The sequence below is a fragment of the Rhinolophus hipposideros genome, assembly GCF_964194185.1.
Source record: "Rhinolophus hipposideros genome assembly, chromosome: 10".
Lineage (NCBI taxonomy): Eukaryota > Metazoa > Chordata > Mammalia > Chiroptera > Rhinolophidae > Rhinolophus > Rhinolophus hipposideros.
In genome coordinates this window covers 7,767,128-7,790,695 of record NC_138056.1, presented here as the reverse complement: position 1 = coordinate 7,790,695, position 23,568 = coordinate 7,767,128, and the positions used below count along the sequence as shown (strand labels likewise).

At 49.0% G+C, this 23,568-nt stretch overlaps 2 protein-coding genes across 3 annotated transcripts in view; both read right to left on the bottom strand.

The window, feature by feature from the left end:
* LOC308504186 (solute carrier family 22 member 6-like) overlaps positions 1-8,456 on the bottom strand; it is a gene marked incomplete at both ends in the record, with an annotated part of 32,319 nt that extends 23,863 nt beyond the window's left edge. Inside the window, 2 exons of the mRNA XM_081064311.1 lie at positions 3,101-3,204; positions 8,094-8,456. Coding sequence (XP_080920437.1) covers positions 3,101-3,204; positions 8,094-8,456 — 467 coding nt within the window. The remainder of the gene's footprint in view (positions 1-3,100; positions 3,205-8,093) is intronic.
* A 3,899-nt stretch (positions 8,457-12,355) lies between these two features.
* SLC22A6 (solute carrier family 22 member 6) lies at positions 12,356-19,917 on the bottom strand. 2 transcript variants are annotated; one of them, XM_081064004.1, is made up of 10 exons: positions 19,254-19,917; positions 18,799-18,902; positions 18,415-18,569; positions 17,091-17,259; positions 16,501-16,624; positions 16,226-16,341; positions 14,963-15,177; positions 14,717-14,825; positions 13,200-13,403; positions 12,356-12,904 (listed from the first exon to the last, which is right to left on the bottom strand). In XM_081064004.1, the coding sequence occupies exons 1-10, from the start codon at positions 19,614-19,616 to the stop codon at positions 12,814-12,816; spliced, it is 1,650 nt and encodes a 549-aa protein (XP_080920130.1). In that variant the 5' UTR covers positions 19,617-19,917; the 3' UTR covers positions 12,356-12,813. The 2 variants fall into 2 exon arrangements, with proteins under 2 accessions (XP_080920130.1, XP_080920131.1); XM_081064005.1 differs by having other exon boundaries at positions 12,621-12,904; positions 13,200-13,271; positions 19,254-19,900.
* Positions 19,918-23,568: the final 3,651 nt, after the last annotated feature.

The following is a 23,568-nucleotide window of genomic DNA, read 5'->3' as shown; positions in this document are numbered from 1 at the left end:
ACCTTCTCTGATCTGTCTACAGTCATTCCACCAGCACTTCCTTCAACTCATTTTAATTCAACCAACACTTAGGGTTAGCAACTCTGTGCCATGCATTTTGCTTGGCCTGGGGAATAGAGATGAATGAGCCCTGCCCTCAGGCCATCCAACACCACTTTTATTTCCTCCAGTGGGTCATACTTTCTGGCCTGTGGACCTTATTTATTATTATTATTATTTTTTAGTCTAGAACTCTACTCCAGAACCTTACTTCCTCTCTCTTTCTGCCTCATTTGGCATTCAGTTCTGAGCTTAGATGACCCTTCTGGAGAGATTTCCTGGCTCCCCAAGTCCTAAAGGAACACCCCACTTCTGAGCTCCCACATCACCCAGGATGGTCCTCATCCCAGCCTTTAGCACATCAATTTGTAACTCCTTGGCAGTTTGCCCCAGTAGACTGTTAACTCTGAGTTCATGGGTAGTGTCCACGTGTTCACTTCTGTATTCCCAGTGCAGGGTCTGACACAAACTAGGTGCCTTTTACAATTGTGTTGAATAAATGAATGTTGAATTAAAGACTCACAATTTGATTGGCCTCTCTATGCAACCCCACCCAATCTCTATCAAGTCTTTACCCAATGCATCATTTCCGTGATCCCTAAATATCTGGGATATATACCAACCCAAATGATCAGAGCCACCAAAGAGGCCATGATCTTAATTTCTTTCTGCCCTGGACACTGCCTATCTCAGGAGGCGGTCCTGATAGGTGGGGATGGTGGACAGGTGGACTCAGCTTTGTACTCAGGGAAGGAGCTGAGGTCCCTTTGTTAGGTCTCCTGGTCTACTGAACCCCTGTGACTCAGGTGTCCCCATGAGCCCGGCCCACTCAGGGCCCCTCTCACTCAATGTCAGGGCGTTGTTGTTGATACCACTGATAGCCATGCTTGAGAGGAAGTGGCAAGTGCAGTAGGATGGGAAGTTGGGTGTGACGGCAGTGTAGGTGATACTGGTAACTGCTGGTAGGTCCAGATCATTACCTTCCACCGGCCCAGACTGTGGGGGAGAGGGGAAACCTGGGTCTGAAGAGCACACTGCTCCCTCCTTGCCCTGTGTCCCTGGCTGTCTCGCCTTTGGTGCCTTGGGAGATCTAACAGATATTTGTGAGGCTGCCCATATGTGCCCATGAGGTGGGTGCTGAGATGGGGAGGTGGGGAATAATAAGGTGAGGGTTGACATCTGGGGGGGGGGCCTGGTATTAGGTTGATCCTTGGGTTGTTGCTGTCCAAGGTCCTCATACATCAGCACACTTTGGTGGAGGGGTTCAAATCCTCTCATCAGAATCACAGGGGTGTGTTAAAACGACTGAGATGCCCGAGTCCCACTCCCGGCCTATTGACTCTCTGGAAGGTAGGCTGACAACATGATTTTTAACAAGCTCGTAAGGTTTGGGAACTGCTGCTCTGGGATGTAGTTGATCCTTTGACTGTTGGTTGATGGTGACTCCTGTCAGACCTTTTCATTGAGGCATAACTGACACGTAACACTACAGTAGTTTCAGGTATACACCATAATGATTCAATAAGTGTATACATTGTGAAATGACCACAATAAGTCTACTTGACATCTGTCACCATACATAATTACAAAAATTCTTTTTGTTGTGATGAGACATTTTAAGGTCTACTCTGTTAGTAACTTTCAAATATGCAATACAGTATTAGTAACTGTAGTCATCATGCTGTACATTATATCCTATGACTTGTTTTATAACTGGATATTTATGCTTTTTGACCCCCTTCACTCATTTTGCCCATTTCCACCCCCGCCTCTGGCAACCACCTATCTGTTCTTTTCATCTATGAGTTTGGTTTATGTGATTTGCTTTGAAAAAGCTCTGCAAAGTTTATGCTTTTGCAATATGGATATGACTGTGGCTAATATTTTATGAATAATAAAGCAGATTTTGTGTACCTTTGATCTGTTTTGACATTTCTAATATTTACAAATTTTATTCCGTAGAAAATTGCCCTCTATTTTCCACTCTCCCTGGTCTGTTTATGGTCTTTGGCCTGCAAGATAGTCAAGGTTAAAGTAACCAACACTGAGTTCCTGGTACTAATTTAGCCTTCACCATAACCCTATGTGTTTAGGACCATCACCCCCATTTTATAGAAGGAAAAACCAGTCTACGAGAGGTTGTGTAGCTTTCTCATGGACACACAGTTAGTGGTAGATCTGGGCTTGTAACTAGCTCTTGCTGATTCTTAGGTCTGTGTTTGTTTCTGGGACACACACCTGTCACATTCAAGGCAGAAGTTGTGGAAAGTGACTTCTTTTGGATGTCAGGAGATCTGGATTCCTGTCCTACTTTTGCCATTTATTAGCTGTATGAATGGTTAAAAAAAGGCAAACATTAAATATTTACTTTTTAAAATTATAAATGCAATGAATTATTATAAAAGTTCAAACAATATAGCAATGAAAAGTGAAGAGTTCTCCTCTTTCTTGCAGTCCCAGTCCTCAGAATTAACAACTGCTAACTTTTTTTGGTTTCTTCTAGACAGTTTGGACAAGTTTTTAACATCCTTGAACCTCAGTTCCCCTCATTGGTAAATGCAGGTAACAGTACCACTCATGCTGGTTTCACAAGGGTATTGTGGGAAGTAACTGAAATGAAGTGAGGCATGGAAAGTGCTGATGGACTGTTGTATGATTCCTATAGACTTTCCAGATGTGATCAGGTTGGGTGGGTTAGTCATGTGACCCTCCCTAGATTCTCAGGGATGCCAGACTCCCCTCTGTGACCAGCCTAGAGGAGCCTATGTCTTTGCTTCTTTAAAAAAAATTTTTTGTTTTATTGGAGAATATTGGAGAACAGTGTGACCTTCCAGGGCCGATCAGCTCCAAGTCGTTGTCCTTCAATCTAGTTGTGGAGGACACAGCTCAGCTCCAAGTCCAGTTGCCGTTTTCAATCTTAGTTGCAGGGGGCGCAGCCCACCATCCCATGTGGGAATTGAACCGGCAACCTTGTTGCCAAGAGCTTGCTCTCTAACCAACTGGGCCATCCGGCTGGCCGCCCATGCCCTTGCTTCTTGATCCAGCCTTATCTACTACTGACCTATCTGTCAAGGTCCCAAACATCAAACTTCTAACCAGCATTCCTGCCATGAAAATGAATTGACTCAGCTGGAGCAAGGTCTTGCGTGTGCACACGAGGTCCCCCTGTGAGGAAGGAAGATGGAGTCAAGGAGAGCTCAGCTGGCTCCAGGGAAGCCCCACTCTCTGTCTCCTGGTGGGGCCTAGGGTCTTGGTATGTGACTAGCACATAAGGAACGCCTCTTTCTCTCTGCCATGCAAACTTTCTCATAATCTTCTCTGGTGACAATTCAAGTTATTTCAAAACATGTAAGAGAGGATTTTCATGGTGCCTGCTTAGACTATGCTCCTTTCTCTGAGCACTAACCCCCTCACCCTCCTTCAGGGCTTCTGAACCTGTCCCTCCTTGGGCACAGCTGAAGAAACCTGACTCTGGAGCTGGACTGGGCTAAATGAATATTTTTGTTATGAATTTGGAAATGTAGACATCTAAAGTTGGGGTGGGATGGCCAAACTGTGGAATAATATAGAAGTGGAGTTGAGAAAACATGACAGAAGGAAATATGAGAGAGAGAGAGAGAGAGAGAGAGAGAGAGAGAGAGAGAGAGAGAGAGAGACCCATGAGAGAGGAAGAGGAGGAAGGAGAAGAATGAAGTAATCCAGTCAGAGAGAAGTCAGGGTGAGAGCTCAGTCAGTGACAGAGAAGTAGAGATGGAGAGTCCAGCTGCTCCATTTCCCTTCAGCTATTTGACCCCGGTCCCTCATAAGGCTGGACTCAAGTTCTTGACCTTGGGTTCTGTGAAATACCCTCGCATCCTTCCATTAACTTTCCATAAGCAAATCTGAGAGGATTGTGGTAATTTGCAGCCTTGAAATAAACAGCAATTGGGTAGTACAACTTGTGGTTTACATTTTGTTGCTCTTTTCAATTAATACAAGAAAAATTCCTCTCATTTTGAAAGTCCTTTCTCTCTAGGTGGAGTAAAATAGCTCTATAGTCTGCAGGAAAATCATACTCATGATGGATGTGCCATTAAGTTGAAATGCTAAGTAGATGTGGCATTTCCCTTACAATTAAGAGCTAATTTCTGTATACTTTTTAGTGGACTTTAAAACTCATTCATTTTGTTAATTGTAAAAAGGAAAACGGCCTGGAATGACCAGGATGATTAGGGAATGCCTCCTAAGATGAGTTAATAGATAGCCAAACAAATTAATCTTTCAAGTGTAGTTACTTGATAATCTTGATTTGGTTGGAGAGAGATCCTTACTTGTGAGTATAATTGTTACTGTAGGACATTTACATCATGTAGGAGGCACATACCACATGATGTAAAATTTGGGATGTTGGCATTGGAACACTTTTTTTCCAAAGAACGATGGACTTTAGCGCTGCTTTATTCAAATAACGGCTCTTCTGTAATTCTATGTGTTCCCTGGTATAGCTTTTATTTGAAAGATTCTGGGGCTGTGTCAGACTCGGAATTAATGTTAACAGTACTCTAACGGAAATCTGTGAATGGAATATGACTGTGGAGACGTGGGAAACAGTGGCGAAGGGGTTAGGGTATTGTAGACAGGAACTGAGCAATGGAAGAAGCAGAAGCAAGAGGACGTGGGAAAGAGGTGAGAAGTCAGAGGACCGCACAGAGAACAAAATCTGTATGCAGTCTAGTGATGAAATCTACGTGTAGTCCAGATTAGAAATTGATCAACAAATACAGAATCCTTAAAAAGAATCTCTTGCCTCTGGTCTGCTCTAAGGCGCTTGTCATTGGCAAAAGTAACAATTGCATGGGGCTCTGCCACCCCGTGTTCTCTTCATGTGCACCTGGAACCCCGAGGATCAAATATTTCTGTGGGCCTCTTTTAGAGAAAATTACTTTATTACTAACAGGAACTGAAGTCCAGGAATAGGAGTTGAGGGAGACTAAGAGAATTGCTGCCTAAGAGAGCTCTGCATGGCTAACTTGACCAAGGCTATGATAAATGACAGATGCTATGAGACTGGCCTCAGGGGAAAAGAAAAGGAGCGAAAGAGAAAACAAGACAAGCAGGACAAGAAAGTAGAGCGGTGAAATGGTAGTTTTTGTTCATCTACCAAACAGGAAGGAAGGAGCGATCCCGATTGGCTCATTCATAATAAGCCACGCCCTTCCCGCTCTACAGTCATTGGACCAAGGGGTAATCACATGACCCAAGCCAGCCAATCAGTCTTTCCTAGATTTTTACAAATTTGGAGCTGAGAGACAGAAACCTTTTTTTCTCTCTGGTGAGGAAGTTGTTAGGAGCGAGCCCAGAATGGTCAGTAGCCAATTTGTGAAGGATCCTGTGCAATGTAGACATGCCCATCACGCAAAGAAAAACAGAGATGAGAGCCAGCAAGGGTCCTGATGATGCCTATGGCCCTGGTTCCCATCGTCCGTAGAACCAGCTCCACCTCTGCCCATCTTGCAGTTTGGTTAGGGGAGCCTTTATATACTCTTTTTGTGCTCAAATTAGCTTGAGTTGAATTACAGCCACTTGCAAACAAGAGTCCTGACTAATACAGTGCAGATGGAAGCTGCTAGTTGTTGCTCAGGATATTTTAATTCAGAAGAAAATCAAGAGAAGAGCTCACTCAGGCAGGGTTTTAATTATAACCCATAGCCAGCCTCTTTTTCTTGTTATATGTATTTATTTTTTGCTTTGCATTCAGCATGCTTGGAGTATCCCTATGGGATACTGGGCCATTTGGGAGTTCCTCTCCAGGGGAAGCTGGGACTTACCTTTCTCAGGTGAACTGTGCTGTTGAACCTGCCAGATACAGCTACGTGGCCCAGGTGGAGTGTCTTCGTCGTGATTAAGCCTTTTGCTTAAGCAGCCCCTGTTAACTTGCCCCCTGTTTCATTTGCTTCACAAGTCAAGAAGTCCAGCTTCACACTGAGTTATATATATAAGCTGCCAGTTATCCTAATGAAATGTTCTCTGGTGTAGCTGTAGGCTCTGGCATTATTGGCCCAAGGAGGAGGTATCCCAGCTGTGCCTATGAAATAGGCCTTCCAGTGCTCCATGCCCATGTGTGGTGGTGGTCCCATCCAGAGTGCCTACTGGAAGAGGATTGGGTTATTCCCGGCATCTCCACACATCTCAGGGAATGGGGTAACTGTGCATCTGGTTTTGTCAGTCCTTGGAACCAAAAATGATGAGGAAATGACTACCAAGTCTTCATTTAGAAGGAAATCCAAGATATTTGCTCACCCAGGTTCTTTGCTTTAGATCAGGGGTGTCCAAACTGCGGCCCGCAATCCATTTTTAATTGGCCCGCAGCAAATTCCAAAAATATATTTAGTTTACTTAAATAAACCAGGTGAGGCAATACGTACTTCACCTCGAGTGAGTGGCCCGGCTGTTTGTGTATTTTACCACATATGGACCTTGGTGAAAAACGTTGAAAAAAGTTTGGACACCCCTGCTCTAGATGGCGAGAAATCTGAGCTTTGGATCAAACTGCCTGCTGTGTGAATGGAAGAGCAACAGGTAGGCCAATAGTTCCCGGAGTATTGTTGACCTTGGAAAGCAGAGTGTCAAGTTTTAAGAAGGGAAACGAGAAAGCAGAATGGGAAGGACTGATGACACACAGGTTAAGGTGGGTGGATGTGGCTGTCTCAGAACTTGGTTTGAGGCTGGAAAGTAATGAAGAAAGTCCCCCCAACTTTGCACGGAGGGGACAGCCTATGACACCTGCATGCCTTGGAGGAGGACTAACCACACTTAGTTACCTTCTGCTTCTGCACCTTGGGTCTCACTGGTGGGCGTATGGCTTAACTTTGATCAGTTTTAGACAGATGCTTCATCAGGCACATTTGGGGACCATGCCTGACCACAGCCCCTACTCAGGGCATCTTACCTGCACAGCCCTGACTAATGGACAAAGGCTACATGATCCCACTCTACTGCCCCTCGGCATGATTAGATGAAGTGTAGACACCTGAGCCAGATGTGGGAGGGGGCCGGGCTCATCAATGTGTAGCATTGAGCCAATCAGAGACTTTTCTAAGAATCTGAACTAGGAGACACAGAACCATTCTGGTTGGTGATGAGCCCTAAAGCTGAGAGGTAATGGGTCAGAGCTGGGATTTGTGGTCACTTGGCAAGGTGAGCACACAGATGAAATGGGTTGAGAAGGAGACAGGAACAGAGTAAGTGTATAGAGATGCCTCTTGTGCTCCACTTTCTGGTTCCAGTTTTTATAAGGCCTGGACACACTTTATTTCCTATTCCTGGATTCCCTGAAGTCTCTGTATCCTCGCAGTAATACCCCCTTTTCCCATGAGCTGATTTGAGAGAGCTTCTCTTCCTTGCAACCAAAAGACCATTGACTAGAACAGATGTTAAGAGCACGATTAATGTGACAGCTACAAAGTGCAGGATTCAGCTGGATGAGCCACTCAGCAGCATGGGGTGACTCTACAAATGGGTATGTGCATATTTGGGGGAGGGGCCTTAAATCGCTAGAGATGAAAGGACTCCCATAACCCTGTTCTCTTTCCCATCTTTTTGCCTTGGCTGCTCTCCATCTCCTGGACCCAGCTGCTGAGAGCTATTTCTAGATGAAGTCAGGAAACGGTTTTTGTCTCTAGGACTCTGAGCCCAGAATCTCCTGCTCAGGAATGCCCCTGTAGCCTCCTTTTTCCCTTCCTCCATACCACCTCCCTACTCTGTGGCATTGTCCACCCCCCTCCCAGGGAAAACAAAGGAGAATATTAAACTCCTATAACAGTGTCTCTCTCGTGGGAGTAGAAGGGCAGACAGCACCTTTCTGCAAGGACTTCCATGTCTTTTCTACAAGGAAGCCCCCAACTCTAACCACTGCTCTCTTACATTTTGGACAAAGCTCTTCATAGTTCCAGAGTCTCTTCCCACATTCAGACAAACTCAGGTCAGGGTCACAGGGTCTGCGTCTGTGTGTGGGGATAGTAAGACGGAGATGCTGGGGTTGGAAGGGGTGGGGCCAAAGGCCCAGGTATCCTCACTTCAGTCACGATGGTGGCAGGAAAGGTGCTGTTGTCGTAGATCCAGCCATTGGTACAGGGCTCTGTGGCCCCCATGCCATCGGTCTCTGTGCCATTGGGAAAGGGTGGTCCCTGTTGGGGGGAGGTGAACTGGAGGCAGGACTCGGGCTGACCTTGTCTGTTGCGAGGCAGCCAGGCCTCCCCCTCCTTGCTGAGGTTGGCGTCGGCAGGTGGGCGGCAGTGGTGGGTGGGGATGGTGGCCGTGAAGTTCTGCAGGGTGTTGTGGGAGGCCATCAGGAGCATGGGGAGGAGCAGCAGAGTGACCTGGATCTGCTGGAAGCGGCTTATGCCCCCCAGCTGCTGCAGAAGGTCATTGAAGGCCATGGGGCAGGACCTAGCGGGAGCACTGGAGCTGAGGCCTGCACCCACAAACTGGTTCCTGTCTTTTGGCGCAGGGGGAGGAGACCGGCCTTTTGTCTTCTTAACTCATAAGTTCCTGTGTCTGTTGTAGCCCTAGGCCTCCTGATGGCCAGCAGTAGTTTTTATAATTTCTTTTAAGGAACCAAGTTAAACTGTGACTTAAGAGTAAGAGATTCAATTATTAGCACTCACTGGTTTAGAGTTTTGTTCAAGGGGATCTAAAGGGCAGGTCAAGTTGTACCAGGTGGAAGAAAATACCTTCTGTGAAGGAGTACATGCACAGTGCCCCCGTGTCTGGCAGCGTGGGTTTCCCCACTAGGCCAGAGCAGGTGACCTCCTCCTTGGAGAAGAAGGGAAAGTACTGACGTCAGGAAGGGAGGCCCCAACTGGTGTCAACATGAAGGCTACACCGAACTCCCTTTTCTCAATGCCACTTTGAGTTAGATGGAGTTAGATGGGGAAAGGCTCTGAAGAGCCCACACCGAAATGCCAGTGTTTACCTCCTCTAACCTGTGAGCACTGTCTCCACGTGACTCCCAGAGCCTGGACCTCCTAGGCAAGGGCCATGCCAGTTTCACCTTTACTCAAAGGAGTACATCCTCATCAGAGGTTTCTATCCGTGGTGTCTCTTTCCTCGTTATGACAGCCTCTACAATCCACTGCCAGTTTTTCTCCTTCCCAGAACTGTGACAGCATACCGGACACAGTAAGCAGCCATCAGATGCTTTAATATTCTTCAGGAGTCTGAATATGTTGCAGTTTACACCCTCAATAAAGCCCAGGTAAATCCAGGTATCTGACATCTTGGCCCTGTTATGAACTGAATTGTGTCCCCCTAAATTCATATGTTGAAGCCTCAGCCTCCAGTGTGACTGTATTTGGAGACAGGGTCTTTAAGCAGGTTAATTAATGTTAAGCAAGGTCCGAAGGGCAGGGTCCTAATCCAATATGTCTGGTGTTCTTAGAAGAAGAGGACGTTTAGACATGCAGAGGGACTCTAGGTATGTGTGTGCTCAGAGGAAAGGGCCTGTGAGGACACAGCGAGAAGGCAGCCATCTGCAAGAAAGGACAGGCCTCAGGAGAAACCAGACCTCCCAACATCTTGGTCGTGGACTTCCAGACTCCAGAACTTTCTGTTGTGTAAGTCACCCAGACTGTAGTATATTGTTATGGCAGCCAAAGCCGACTAATATAGCCCCTAAGGGTGTCATTTATATCCATCATGTAACACAGTTCCAGCCGAGAAGTATGGCAGAAAGCCCATTGTGGAAGAGGCGATTTTTGGGAAAGGTCATCTTGCTCTTTAAAAGAGATGTGTGAGGAGTAACTACCCTTTTCTGCCTTTGGATGCTGCTGCTGTCTGAGGAGGTGATACCTGTACCCCTTTTCCATCACAGGGGCGTGGCTGACCTGCTGAGGATGGCAGGGGAGACAGTTGAAGTTAACCTAGATCTATGATGGTGTTGGGTGCCTAAGTCATAGAAGCCCATAAATCCTCTGTTTTGTAACATTAACCTTGTGTCTTAGTCAGCTCAGGCTGCTATAACAAAGTGCCATAAACGGAGTAACTCATCAGCAACAGAACTCTATTTCTCACAGTTCTGGAGGCTGGAAGTCTGAGATTGTGGTGCCAGCATGGTTGGGCTCTGCTGAGACCCTCTTCCGGCTGCAGACTGCTGACTTCTCGTCGCCTGACATGGTGGAAAGAGAGAGCTGGCTCTCTGGTCTTTTCTTATAAGGACACTGATCCCATCATGAGGGCTCCACCTCGTGACCCAGTTGCCTCCCAAAGGCGCCATCTCCAAATACCATCACGTTGGGGGTTAGATTTAACATATGACTTTTGGAAGGGCACAAACATTCAGTCTATAACATTCTGATACTAAAACCAGACAACAACATGATAATAAAAGAAGAGACTGGTATCCCTTATGAACATCAATGCAAAGTCCTAACTATAATTTTATCAAATTTAAGCCAAGAATATATAAAAATGATAATGCATCTTGATAAAGTGAGGTTTATTCCAGGAATGTAAGATTGATTTAACATTAAAAAAAATCAACTAATGTGACTCACTGTAGTAATAGACTTAAAAAAAGAAAAACTATATGATCATCTCAATAGATGAAAAAAAAACATTTGACAAACTTTGGCATCTACAATGTCCATCATAAAATGTCTCAGCAAATTAAGAACAAAAGGGAACTCCTTCAAATGGAAAAGGCTCCATTTGGTCAAGGGCAGAGTGAGTGTAGGAAGTCCCAGGCCAGGAACTGGGGAAATGGGTTCTGTGCAGATGGTGTGAGCTGCCTGAGTCTGCCCCAGGACTGGTACCAGTTGGGGTGTGTGTGCAGCTCGGACAGGCCAGGGGCTGGCTCTGTTTGAGCCAGATATAGGTATTAGGCGATCTAAGCACAGCGATGAGAGACCCACAGAAGTCTGAACGTATCAGAATTGCTGGCAGGTTTTTGAGGCAGGGGTAAGGCAAGTTACGGGTTGCAAGACCCCCAGGTCTGCAGAAGCAGGGCTAGACCACATGGTGTCCTACCTCCCAGTCTCCCTGCTTCATCCTAGGTGCCCCTTGTTAGCTACGAGGGCAGTGCTGCCTGAGAAATAGCAGCAGGGTTGGGGCTGGTGGCCTTTGGACATCTACTGGATCCTACGATGGCCAAGAAATTCTTGTGGGACCATGGGGAATGTCAGCACCATGGGGGAACACCCAGGCTCCAGATGTCTCAGGCATGGGTGGGTTATATTAGGTCTGCCCAGTGTGTCCTGGGAGTCTTGCTGTCTGAGCTGCCATGAGCTGTCCCAGGGCTTTGTGGCCTTTTCGTGGGGAGCTCCAGGCCACTATCCTTTCCAGATTGCTCTGACTCAGCTCATGCCCTAGGGTCCCACTTGAAAGACAGTGTGCATAGCTTGGGAGGAATGGACTTTCCCTAAGGGATGAGGGGCTGCAGGGAAAAGAGTAAAGGGCAGTGTACGCGCAGCTCCCCTCCCTCCTGCTGCCTGTGGGTGCTAATAGGGCTGTTTTATCCATGCTCCCAGGTGTTCCTGAAGTGAGCACCTTTGCTGACACAGGTGACTGGATATCCCTGTCTTTTCCTGACTGTGACCCCTAAGCTGCCTTCCACCCCTCCTTTCACATGGTTCCTACCACGATCACTTCTCTTCTGCCTCTTAGACCTCTTGCTCTCTTTTTAGCCCAGGAGGGAGGAGAAGAAGCTGGACCCTGGGGATGGAAGAGGCCAAAGTCTCAGTGCCTCAAAGTCCAGGGCAGTGGAGGAGTCAGGCATACACAGTGGCCAGATTGTCTGCATTCGAATCCCGACTTCACAATTTACTAGCTGTGTGAACTTGGGCAAGTTACTTAACCACTCTGTGCCTTGATTTTCTTGTCTGTAAGATAGGGGATAATAATAGCACCTATCTCTAGAACGTTACTGGGAGGAGTAAATGAGTTAACAATATATGCAAAGAGCTTAGGACAGTGCCTGGCACCAAATTAGCACTCAGTGCTGGCTCTATCTGGCTGAGTTCTAACCCCACCCCCTTCCTGCTCCACCCCACCCCTTTCTGTCCTCTCTCCCCTCCATCAGCCCAGGGCCTGCAGGAGACAGAGCAGCAAAGAAAGGCCAGAAAGTGCGGCCAGAAGGATTAGAGTAGCGATCAGGCTGAATCTCCAGCAGCAGAACTGGAAGTGGCAAACTGGTTTTGAGTCTGGAGTCTTCTGGAATCTAAAGAAGCAGGGGTCAACATCCTGACGTCACAGCTGTGGTAATCCTTTTTCTCTCCCTTTGCTGCTAGAGGTTCCCATTTTCTCTCACAGAGGAGGAGGAGCTAAAACAAAGCCTCCGATTGGTTGCTTTCATTTTAGTCCCTTTTTAATTTTCAGTCTGACATGGAAGGGGAGGGAATAAGTATTTAAAATTCACAGAAATATTTGAATATGTTGGAGAATGAAGGAGGAAAGAGGGAACAGGGGAGGGAGTGTGTCAAGGTCTGGGATGGTTTGGAAAGTCCTGGGGGTTGAGGGTAGGGACTGGGCTGTATTACCTTTTGGGCCCGAAACTGGCTGATATGTAGTGGCTGTTAACCTTTAAGACAAGACAGACAAAGGGAGATGCCGCACACAGACAAACCTTTTAATGATGTGGTCTTGGTGAAATCTATTCAGAGAGGAGGGCCCTGGGGAGGTACTTCCCTGGGCCATATAGCCCCTCATGCTTGGGCTGCCATTCCCCCTTCTCCCTCCTGGTGTGGGTGGCCCATGACCTGTAGGACCCTCATGCCCTTTAGGGCTCTGTAAGGCCGCTGCTCAGGGTCCATTCTTCTCTTGTGCTGAGGCCTGGAGTGGGACCATCTGCTTCTGCCACTCTTGCTGCTGTCGCTTCGGTTTCACTCTCATCCTGGGAGCAGGAGATTGGTGACCTAGGTAAGCAGCCTCCAGGCCAGGGCTGAGAACTGGGAGCTCCCAGGGCCTCTCCACTTAGCTGTGCCCAGCTACCAACTCTCTGCCACAAACATCTACCCCTCCCTGAAGCCGGGAGCCCAGGAAGGATGCTAGGAGACTCAGCCAACTGGGGAAACAGGGACAAAGAGCTCTGGCCTGGAAAAGCTGGCGTGGGTTTGAGTCTCAGTGCCACCCCAGTCTGGATGTGTGACCTGGGGTAAGTCCTTGCTTCTCTCTAGGTGGGGGCCCACCTGTTTTCTATGTCCTGCACTGTGTCCGGCAGTGGTTGGCCCATGGTCTCCGGCAGAAGGACAACGACAGCGCTGGCAGCCACAGGGATGGTGCCGTAGATAAAGAGAGGCATGGTGGGGTAGAGCTCGGAGGTCATGCTCACCAGTGGGCTCACAATGCTGCCCACTCGGGCCATCGTGCTGCCCATTCCCAGGCCTGTCTGCCTGCAGGGCCCATAGAGGGTAGATATTGTTAGTGTTCTGGCATGAATGTTGAAGTGCTCAGGTGCCCTTTGGTGCCTCCTCGGTTCCCCGTTTGATTAGTGAGCCAATTTAGCACTTGTTTGAGAGATTAAAAGAAAAAAACAAAAACAGGTCGGGAAGGCCCCGGCCACTGAATCAGGACATTGATTTTGCTGCTGCCCTTAACTTGCTGTGCAACCTTGGGCAAGTCCCTTTTCCGTTCTAGGCCTAAGTTCCCTTAGCAGTCAGATCAGACAGTTGGGGTAGGCCAGCTGTTCTCAGATCACCTGGGGGATTTTGGAGTTACAGTTGCCCCAGCCCCACACAGACCTATTGGATTGGAATCCCCAGGGGAGCGGACCTGGAAACTGCAAGTTAAGTAAGAATAGGTTAAGAACTTTCTCTATGAGAGCAGAGGTTAAAAACATTGATTTGGGAGACAAACTGCTTGGATTCAAATCCAAGCTTTTTCACTGAGAAGCTGTGTGACCTTGGGCATGTCACTTAACTTCTCTGGGGTTCAGTTTCTTCATGTGTAAAATGAAAATAATCGTAATACCTATTTGATAGGCTTGTTATGTGGATTAAAAGAGTTGATAATTGTAAAAAGTTTAAAACAGCTCCTGGCACATAGTGAGTACCTTATACATTTGTTATTTCCCCTGAAATCCCATGAGAGCATACCACAGTAACCGTGAACCCTCAGGGTTCTCACTCCAAGTAGCTTAGGGAAGCCTGACATTTCATTGACATCTTGGGTGGATTTTGAATCCCATTCTTAAAACAGACATGAGTTTCTTGTTTCTAAATTCAAAAATACTCCCTCCACCCAATCTTGGCCCTTGGACAAACTGTGCTATGTTTATCCATATCTGTACCATCAAGGATGGCTTCTTTCATAGGAAAGTACTTCCACATTTGGGGTCTTTGGTTTCAGATGTACCACTTGGTTTATAGATGGAACTTAAGTTTGGTGTCAGATTCTAACTTGTCCTTTGAGGATCAAGATGGAGGTCTTCAATTCATTGCCTCTGAGATATGTCTTCTTGGCTCCCTACCCTGTCCCAGTTGGTGGCTCCTTCTGAGCTCTTCTTCTAAAATCAGGTAAGGTCTTAGTGGGCAGTCACACCTGCGTTAGCCAGGCCACAGCTGTGTATTGAGTGGCTGCTATATGCCTTGCACTGATGGGTACTGGGAGGGGGCTTTGGGCCGGTCATACTGGACCATGCTCTGGGGTCTGACCTGAGTGCAGAGGAATGCTTTGCCCCAACATCCCCCGTTAGGCTGCCACTCACCGGATCATCGTGGGGTATAGCTCCCCAGTGTACAGGAAGATACAATTGAAAGAGGAAGCCAGGCAGCCCTTCCCCAGCACAGCAAGGGAGGTTCGGACAATGGACTGGTCTAGAGAGAAAGGAGGGGTGTCAGCAGGATCTTGGGAGTGGGGGCTGGGAGGAATTGGCCCCCCTCCTTCTGAGAAGGTGGGTCATGTCTGGGGATGAGGCCATGGATGAAGGACCAATGGGCTTGTGAGTGCTCACCCCGGGGCATCACCCCATTGGCCAGGATACAGATGCCCGCGAGAAGAAGTGAGGCCATCTGGGCAGGCCGGCGACCCAGGGAGTTGATGACAAGGAAGCTCACGAACTTGGCAGGCAGGTCCACAGCTCCGAAGATCACCTGGATTAGGTAGATGCTGACCCCAAAGCCCTGCAGGTCCATGACCAGCCCGTAGTAGGCAAAGCTAGTGGCAAACCTAGTGGGGAGGGATGAGGGGTATGGGGTTTGTTAGGAAGGCTTACACGTGGGCTGCTCATTCAAAATAGAGTGAGCTGCACTGAGCACCCTGCTTACGGAACTGGAATCGGCCTCAGCTAATCCTTCTTCTAACATTTAGTATCCAGTTTAAATGGTGAGGTAGTCTTACAGCATCCCAAATTTTCAGTCGTCCGATAACAGGTGTCCTAGTGCTTTAGGAACTTTCCACTTGGTTGCTACGTAGGATTTACATAGTTTTGGTCTTAATCATAGCTACTGAAACTGGACTGAGGGAGGACAGACAGCTGGATATCCAAGCCATCTCTTTAGGGCCAAAGCTTTGGGAGTGGCAATAGCCTCCCAGGACCTGTCCATGGTGCTGGGATAGGTATTGTGCTTCTTAAGATGTCAAAAGCCCACAAAATGAAGCTCAGGTTATTGCATAGAACCTACAGCCCCGAGTAAATCCCAAGTTGGGAGCAAAGAATTCATTGGTGGGATTGTTCCTTTTGACCACACCTTCCTTAACTGTCATGGGATTGCTATGGGATGGGATCAGGAGGGTAGCACATAAGAAGGATAATGGAGAATGTTGCCACGGGAAAGGAAGATTATTGACTGAAATCAGCCTTAGCCAAAATGTGCGTTCGGAGCTGAGCTTTCGGCATGTCAGTGCCTGTGCCTGAGCTGTTGGCAGGCACCACCAGGCTAGTAAAGTCTCCGAATGGTTTCAAGCCAGACTGGTATCTGCCTTCATGATGAAATTCTATTGACTCCGGGGGCCACCAATCCTGAGAAAGTGTTTCTGTATTGGAATAGAGTTGATAAAAGGTGAAGAAAATGGAGGGGAGTTCGCTGCCCGGTTCGAGAACTAGAACTGAACTGAGGCCGGAGGTCATCCGCTTCTTCAAGACTCCCCGTGCTGGAGAATTTTTGCCCCTCATGGTAGGCCCGCGGACTTTCCCTCCCTCTCAGGCTTTCCCCACCCATTGCATCCCCTCTCTCCAACCAGCTGTTTGTCTCTTGGTCTGTCTGACTGGGCCTACCACAGCATGGAGAGGTAGAGGAAGAGGCGGCGAAGGCTGGGGCAGCGGAGCAGCTCCATGGCTGAGGCCTGGACTTTGCCCATGGTCAGCTCCTTCTGCAGACTGGCCCGGAGTACCTGCCAGGATGGGCAGGGTTCAGGGCCTGCACCCCCTCAGGAGCTCTTCTCAGCCTAGCCCCTTACTTAGGGAAGACCTCTGGGTCCTGGGACCTGAGGTCAGGGTTTCGGGCTGGAGCCCTGGGGGGGTGTCATGGGAGACGTTGGCGGGGGTCTCACCTCCATATTTAGCTTGGCCCCCTCTTCCTGCTTCCCATTGATCCAGGCCACTTTCTGTAGGGCCCTCAGAGTGAGGTCTAGCCTCCCGGAGGAGCAGTACCAGCGGGCCGATTCGATGAAGAACCTGGGAGCGGGGGTGGAGGTGAGTGTGGGTGTGGCTTCAGTACCAGTCAGCTGGGCTGGCGGCAGAGGGTGGGCTTGCCAGGGGCCTGTAATGGGATTTTATTTAAGCCCTCTGCACAGGGACTTTGTCAACTCCCTTTCTCTAGGACCACAAAGCACTGCCCAACTTGGTGACGACTCATTTTCCCAGGAACTCATCTCTTGGGTACTACTGGGTAAAGGGAGCAATACAGGCAGGCTGGAGACCTGGGAGAAGCCAGAGAATTGGACTCCCTGGAGCAAATCCTTCCCCTCACAGCCTCAGTTTCCCCATCTATCAGACTCAGGCACTGGTCTGGGTTTGACCTTTGGGTTTTGACCTTCTCTGATTCTGTGGGGTGGGAGTTTCATGAGATCTGAAGGATGTGTTGTCCCTCGCAGCCCTCTGGGGTCCTGTGGCACCCTCGCCCACCCTGGGCCCCACGTACCAGGAGTAAATGAAGAAGGCAAAAAAAGGCACAGAGACCAGCAACTGCAGTTGGCGCCAGTGGGGCAGAGCATAGGCCACGCCAGCCAGGAGGAACTGGCCCAGACTGTAGGCATAGCCAATCAGGGTGCCTACATGGGCCCGCGTGTGGATGGGCATCCACTCCACGTCTGGAAAGAAAGTTAGAACAGAGTGGTGCAACTTCCTGGGTTGCCAGGTCTCCACCCAAACCTTGGTATGTCCCAAGGCTCAGTGGAAGATACATCAAACGAGGTTGGGTACCACGATAGGGGCAGCGGAAGACTCAGTGGAGGCAGGGGTGGAGAGGCGGGTTCAGAATCCCCAGGATTGTCCCCTCTACTCCCTGGCTGTGTTTTGCTCTTCTGAACTACAGTCCTGACTAGGGTGCCCTTTGCCTTCAGAGTGTCTCTGATCACTCAGTCCATCCTCAACAGCAGCCATTCCTCGGGCCTTCCTCAGCCTGGACCCATTCCAGCCTCAGTGGCCAGAGCAGTCTGGAGGAGGCTGCGGCTTTCCTCCGTCCTGGAGAGTCAAGGTGGGAGGGATAGCACCTCTCTGCTGCTGTCTGAAGAGGCCCAGCTCCGTCCCTGGTGGGCTCCTGGGGCAGCGGCCTAGAAATAGATTGGGCTTGGGGCTGGATTCTCTAGGTGTCTCGCCATGGCCCTAACCTATCCTGGTTAATTCCTTTAGTCCAGAGAATCTTAAATCCTTGATTCCCTTCAGAACTTGAAGGATGACCTTGGGTATGTCCTTTCCCTTCTCCCCAGCCTCAGGTTTCTCATCTGAGAAACACGGGGAGGGGGCGCTCTATCAGGAGGGAGCACAGTGATGGCCCCTGGACAGGCCATATGCAATCCATACATGTGTTTGCCCTACATGTTGCTGGCTTGCCCTCTGTTCAGAACATCAGAATTCATTTCAGACATCACAAACTTGGGCTATTTCACAATAATAAAAAGGAGAAGGGAGGATGTGCCAGCCCTGAGACCTCCTGGCTGGCCCACCTTAGTGGCTGTGGCCCCTCTGGATGGGTGTGGCACTCCTTCAGACACAGTCCTCCCCACTCCCTAATGCATCTCGTACCCAGTATGCTCTAGTCATCCACAGGAACTGCCTGTACCTAACTGTGACGTTTGCAAGCCCATGTCTAAATGGCTCAAGATGGTATGCGTCTAAGAAAAAAGCTGTTATTTTGGTGGGAAGGGCAGACCTAAAGGACAGGCCCAGGGCAGACAGCGCTCCATAGGGGGGCCTGGGGAGAGGAGAGTGTGGAGGGACCCGCCCTGCCCTCCAGCATCCCTCACTCAGGGTCATGCAGTTGAGGATGATGCCAGCTATCGACATGCCCGAGAGGAGACGGAAGGCACAGTAGATGGGAAAGTTGGGAGCGAAGGCCGCACAGATTCCTGTCACAGCCGTCTGCAGGTAGTTCAAGATCAGCACCTTCCTGCGGCCCAGCCTGTGGGGGAGGGAAGATGTGCAGGAGGGGTCCTGAGGACTGCGGTGGGGCTGGGCAGACAGAGGAGTGCTTGCCCTGGGGGAGGTCCTGGGATGGGGGTCTTTTGAGGACCTGTGAAATATCATGAGGCTGGTGCTGTAGGTCCTCAAAGCAGCCTCAGTTAGGAATGCCCACCTCCCACCTACGCCCCCCTGAGCCCAGCCAAGGAGCCCCCAATCCCAGCACTGACCTGTCTGCCAGGTACCCGAACACTATGGCTCCGAGAAGCACCCCCACCATGTACAAGGACTGAGCCAGTTGGCGTAAGACCCTGTGAGAGCACACGAGGTCCCACTGTGGGGAGAGGGGGCAAGGGTCAGGTAGAGATGAGCCTGAGCTGCGGGGCAGCCCTTACCCTCCCGCAGGCTGGCCCTCTGAGGGCTGTCATGCTCTTCCCCTGAGACTTCTCTTTGCTCTTGGTCTCTCTGAGACCAGGAGCTGAGAGACTGTTCTTGGCCCTGCAACTCCCACATTCACATTTCCTACAAAGGACCCCGTCTTGAACTCTTTCTTTGTCTTCTCATATGGCCTCTGGAGAATTTGAGACAGTGTGTGTGTGTGTGTGTGTGTGTGTGTGTGTGTGTGTGTTTCAGAGGGGAAAGCACAATCTGGATGGCACAGGAAGGGGGCCCCAGGTATCCTCACCTCAGTCACGATGGTGGAAGGAAAGGTGCTGTTGTCGTAGATCCAGCCATTGGTACAGGGCTCTGTGGCCCCCATGCCATCGGTCTCTGTGCCATTGGGAAAGGGTGGTCCCTGTTGGGGGGAGGTGAACTGGAGGCAGGACTCGGGCTGACCTTGTCTGTCGCGAGGCAGCCAGGCCTCCCCCTCCTTGCTGAGGTTGGCGTCGGCAGGTGGGCGGCAGTGGTGGGTGGGGATGGCGGCCGTGAAGTTCTGCAGGGTGTTGTGGGAGGCCATCAGGAGCATGGGGAGGAGCAGCAGAGTGACCTGGATCTGCTGGAAGCGGCCGATGCCCCCCAGCTGCTGCAGGAGCTCATTGAAGGCCATGGGGCCAGGCCCGGCTGAGTGGCTGGGAGCTGAGGACTTCTAGTCCGAAGGCCTTCGTCTGTGTGTGTGTGTCTGTTTGCCGTCCTTTGCTGGAGGAGAGGGGCTGCTGTTGCTTCCTCAGCTGAGCTGCTCCTAGAGCTGAATCTGAGCTGGCCCTGTAGGGGGGACAGCAGCCTGGCCAGGTTGCCCCTCCTTCCTTCTCTCTCTCCTTGTTCTATCCCTCTCTTTCCTTTGCAGCCTCTTCTCACTTGGTGGGGTCTCAGCTTTCAGGGCCTGCTGTAGTCTTGACCCCTATGTGGGCACGGTTTAATCCTTGGTCTGGAGGGAATGAGTTAAAGTGTGACTTGGTATCAGAATGATTAATCTTCCAAGCATACGTGTGCCAGTAGAATTTCTCCAAGTGGGTATAAAGGGCAGGAGAGGATGACTGAGGTGGGGGTAGTGGGAGAGAATGGACTGGGGGGACCCATCTGGGCATCTGTAGGGAGGAGAGGACAGCGTGGGACCTCATCTTCCTTTTAATGAGAAGACTGGGTTGTGGGAAGTGTGTTGGCCTCTTGAGGGGTTCTGTCCTTTTTAGCAGACAGGATCCTAACAGTCTGTCTTTGGGAAGCTTGCCAGAGAAAACATAGGACACCCAATTAATGTGAATATCAGACTAACAAATAAAAAAAAAATTTTAGTGTAAGTATGTCCTTAAAATTATGTGGGATACACTTATACTAAAAAATTATTTATTGATCTGAAATTAAAATTTAACTGGGCATTCTGTATTCTTATTTGCTAAAATTGGCAACTCTCGTCGGTCTTCTGAGGACACCTCACATCTTATAAGACCATAGTTTGTTTAACTGGAAGAAACAAGAGAGGTCAGAGGCTGCTTTTCAAGGAATGGGAACTAAGACCAACATCGTATATGATGTAGATGGATTCTGTCCGTGTCTTAGCTTCTACCATCTAACTTTTATCCTGATTCAAATCTACCGCCCTCTCCTTTTTGCAATGAACATGAACTTATTTTACTTCTCGCCACAACTCTAAATCATTTGACATTACTTATGAGCAGGGCAGTGCTGAGCTGTGATTGGGTGAGTATCTGTGGGATCTGATTGGTTGGATCATGGGTTGGGTGTATGCTAAGAGAGCAGGTCACAGCCTCTGCTTTTCACTTGCATATTATATAAAACATGGACTCTGGAATCAGCTTACTTGGATTCAAATCTTCATTCCACATTTACTGGCTATGTGCCAGGGGCAGGTTGCTGAACTCCTCTGTATCTCAGTGTTTTGTTTGAAGTATGGGGGGGGGGGAATAGTCGTGTTGGCCTCATTGAGTTGTTGCAGGGTTAAATGAGTGACTATAGTGAAGATCTTAAAGTAGCCCCTGCACCATAGCTCAGTGATTACAAGCTGTTTCTATCATTGGTTTTGGTAAAAAGATAAGAATGTCATATTGACTTCAGAGAGAAAACATGCCCAAGCGCATCTTATCCTAAGAAGAGTGATTCTCCACTGGGGGTGATTTTGCCATGCAGGGAACATTTGGCAGTGTCTGGAGACATTTTTGGTTGTTACCACTGTGGGTGGTAGTGCTTCTGGCTTATGGTGGGTAGAGTCCAGGGGTGCTGCTGATATCCTACAAGGCACAGGACAGCCCCCCACAACCGAGAATTTTTCTGGATCCAAAATGTCAATAGTGCTAAGGTTGAGAAACCTCACTGTAAAAGATATCTCAGACTTATTTCGTACAGTGACCAATCTTGCCGGGCAAAGGATATTTCAGTCATGCAGGCGACTCCTACGAAAATATTTCTAAGATTCTCGTTCAAGTGGGCACACTCTGCAAGGTGAGGAAGAGAACTCCTCTTCCACGTTCTGCTTGAGTACACAGAATAGCCTGGGCTCCAAAGTGCTGCCACTCTTTCCTTGCCCAGGCCTACCCCTGAAAGGCCCAATCGGGACCCAGTCTTTCTGTGTCTAGTCCACCGTTCTACACCATGTTTCTAACTTGATGGCTGGGCCACCACTTGCCCTTTGAGATGTGTTTTCACTTGGGGTCTCTGACTGTCTCTCTCTACAGTCTGGTTCCTACTGACTGACTCTCCATCCCTCTTCATCGGATGCATTGGCGTACGTCTGAATTTGGCGGCTAGTTTTATAGGCGATACCCCAGGCTCTGCACAAATTAGCTGATACAAAGGGCCATGAGCCCAAGGAGAACTTCTCAGTTCTTCTGATGGGCACAATTTCCATTTTGTGGAGGCGAAGCAGTTTGATTTCCGACTTCTCTTGGAAGGAGTCAAGATGCCCGGTTGTCGAGCAGTTTACACAAATTACACTTTTGTGTATTAAATTGGGAGGGTGTTTATTGCCTATCAAGGCCCTGGGATGCATGAGGTCCTAGACTGGCTCAGACTTATTCTGTCTAACTTCAAAGCCAACCTCTTCACTGTTGCTCTAGAGGTGTGGACTGCCCAGTTAAAGAAGTCTTAGAGACCATCCGGTCTCATATGTCCAGAAGAGAAGAAGGGAGGCCCAGAGAAGGATGTTGCTCAGCCTGATCTCCCTTCTCCTACCCATTGTTGGTTCTGGGCTGGGACCCAGTGGGCGTCCAGATGCCTGAAAACATGCTCCACGCCAAAGTATATAAGAGCCTTGTGGCCTGGGAATGTGAGGACAGCTGGACAAATACCTTGGGGCTCTGAGGCCAGTCTCCTGCCAGGACTTGGTGCCCTCATGGAGGAGTGGGCGGAGTGCTGAGGGCAGCGGTGGAGGTGGTGGGTCCCTCCTTCTCTGAGCCTGTGCCCAACCCTGCCTTGGAGAAGAGTGCTCTCCCTAGTGCCTGACCAGCTTCCGGCCAGGTTGAGTCTGGAAAAGGATCAATTGGAGACTCCAGGGACTGAATTGTGGTTGGTTCCTGGGATCATCCGGTTAGCACGGGAATTCCTCACTAGCCTCCCAGCTCTTGGAGAGTTTCTGGATGGAAATGGTCACATGGCAAATGATTTGCAGAGCCAGGAACTATCCTCTAGGGACAAACGGGTCAAATCTAGGGACTTCTGATTGGCCAAGAGCTACAGAACCACAGGCAATCAGAAATTAATGCCATCATACAGGTAAAAATGTCTCATTATGAAGGTAAGGAGACGGAGGCTCAGAGTAGGCAAGGGATTTGTCCATGGTCACATAGCAAGCAATTCTAGAACTCAGCCCTCTTGATTCCATCTCTCTTTCTACCATGCTAGCAGCTATCACATATCCCAGATTTTCTGAGACACCTGGGTTTTGCATAATTTTATTCTGTTAAATAAATGAGGTGTAAGGAGTGTGGCTACATGTGATTTTGATTTTTATTATTTTGACACTTTTCAAATAAATAAGCAACAGACCAAAGATAACAGTCTTGCTTAGGTCACATGCCCTAAATATGAATTTGAAAAGATTGACCTGGAGAGAAGTCTGACAGACTCTGAGTGGCTGTCAGGCCCATAGCAAGATTCTGAGCAAGGAGCCAAACTATGAGCCTGGCTACATTAGCCAGTGGATTCTGCAGAAATTAGATGTTTATCCAAAGACTGCCATTTAAAGGCTGGACATAAGGCTAGTAACCAATGAGGTGGTTCAAACTGAGGAGTCTGCCTGAGCAAGAAGCTCCATACTAATTGGCAATTCACAGAGCCATTTGGAGGCCCTGCCCAGGCATAGAGAGATGAGAGTGGGAGAAGCAGGAAGAGCTGGAGTTGGAGAGGAATAAGGTGAGCTGGAGAGAGGGTGGGATCCAGAACGGGGTTTGGGAATGACAAGAAGAATGAGCCATGTGAAGGGTCGGTACATCCTGACTGGCCTCCCAGTTCACCAGAAGCCCTTATCACGTGACTGGGAAGTGCTTTTCTGGGCACCTTCCCTTCCTTTCCTTTGTGTCTTTGCAATAAATACTCTGGAACAGCATAGG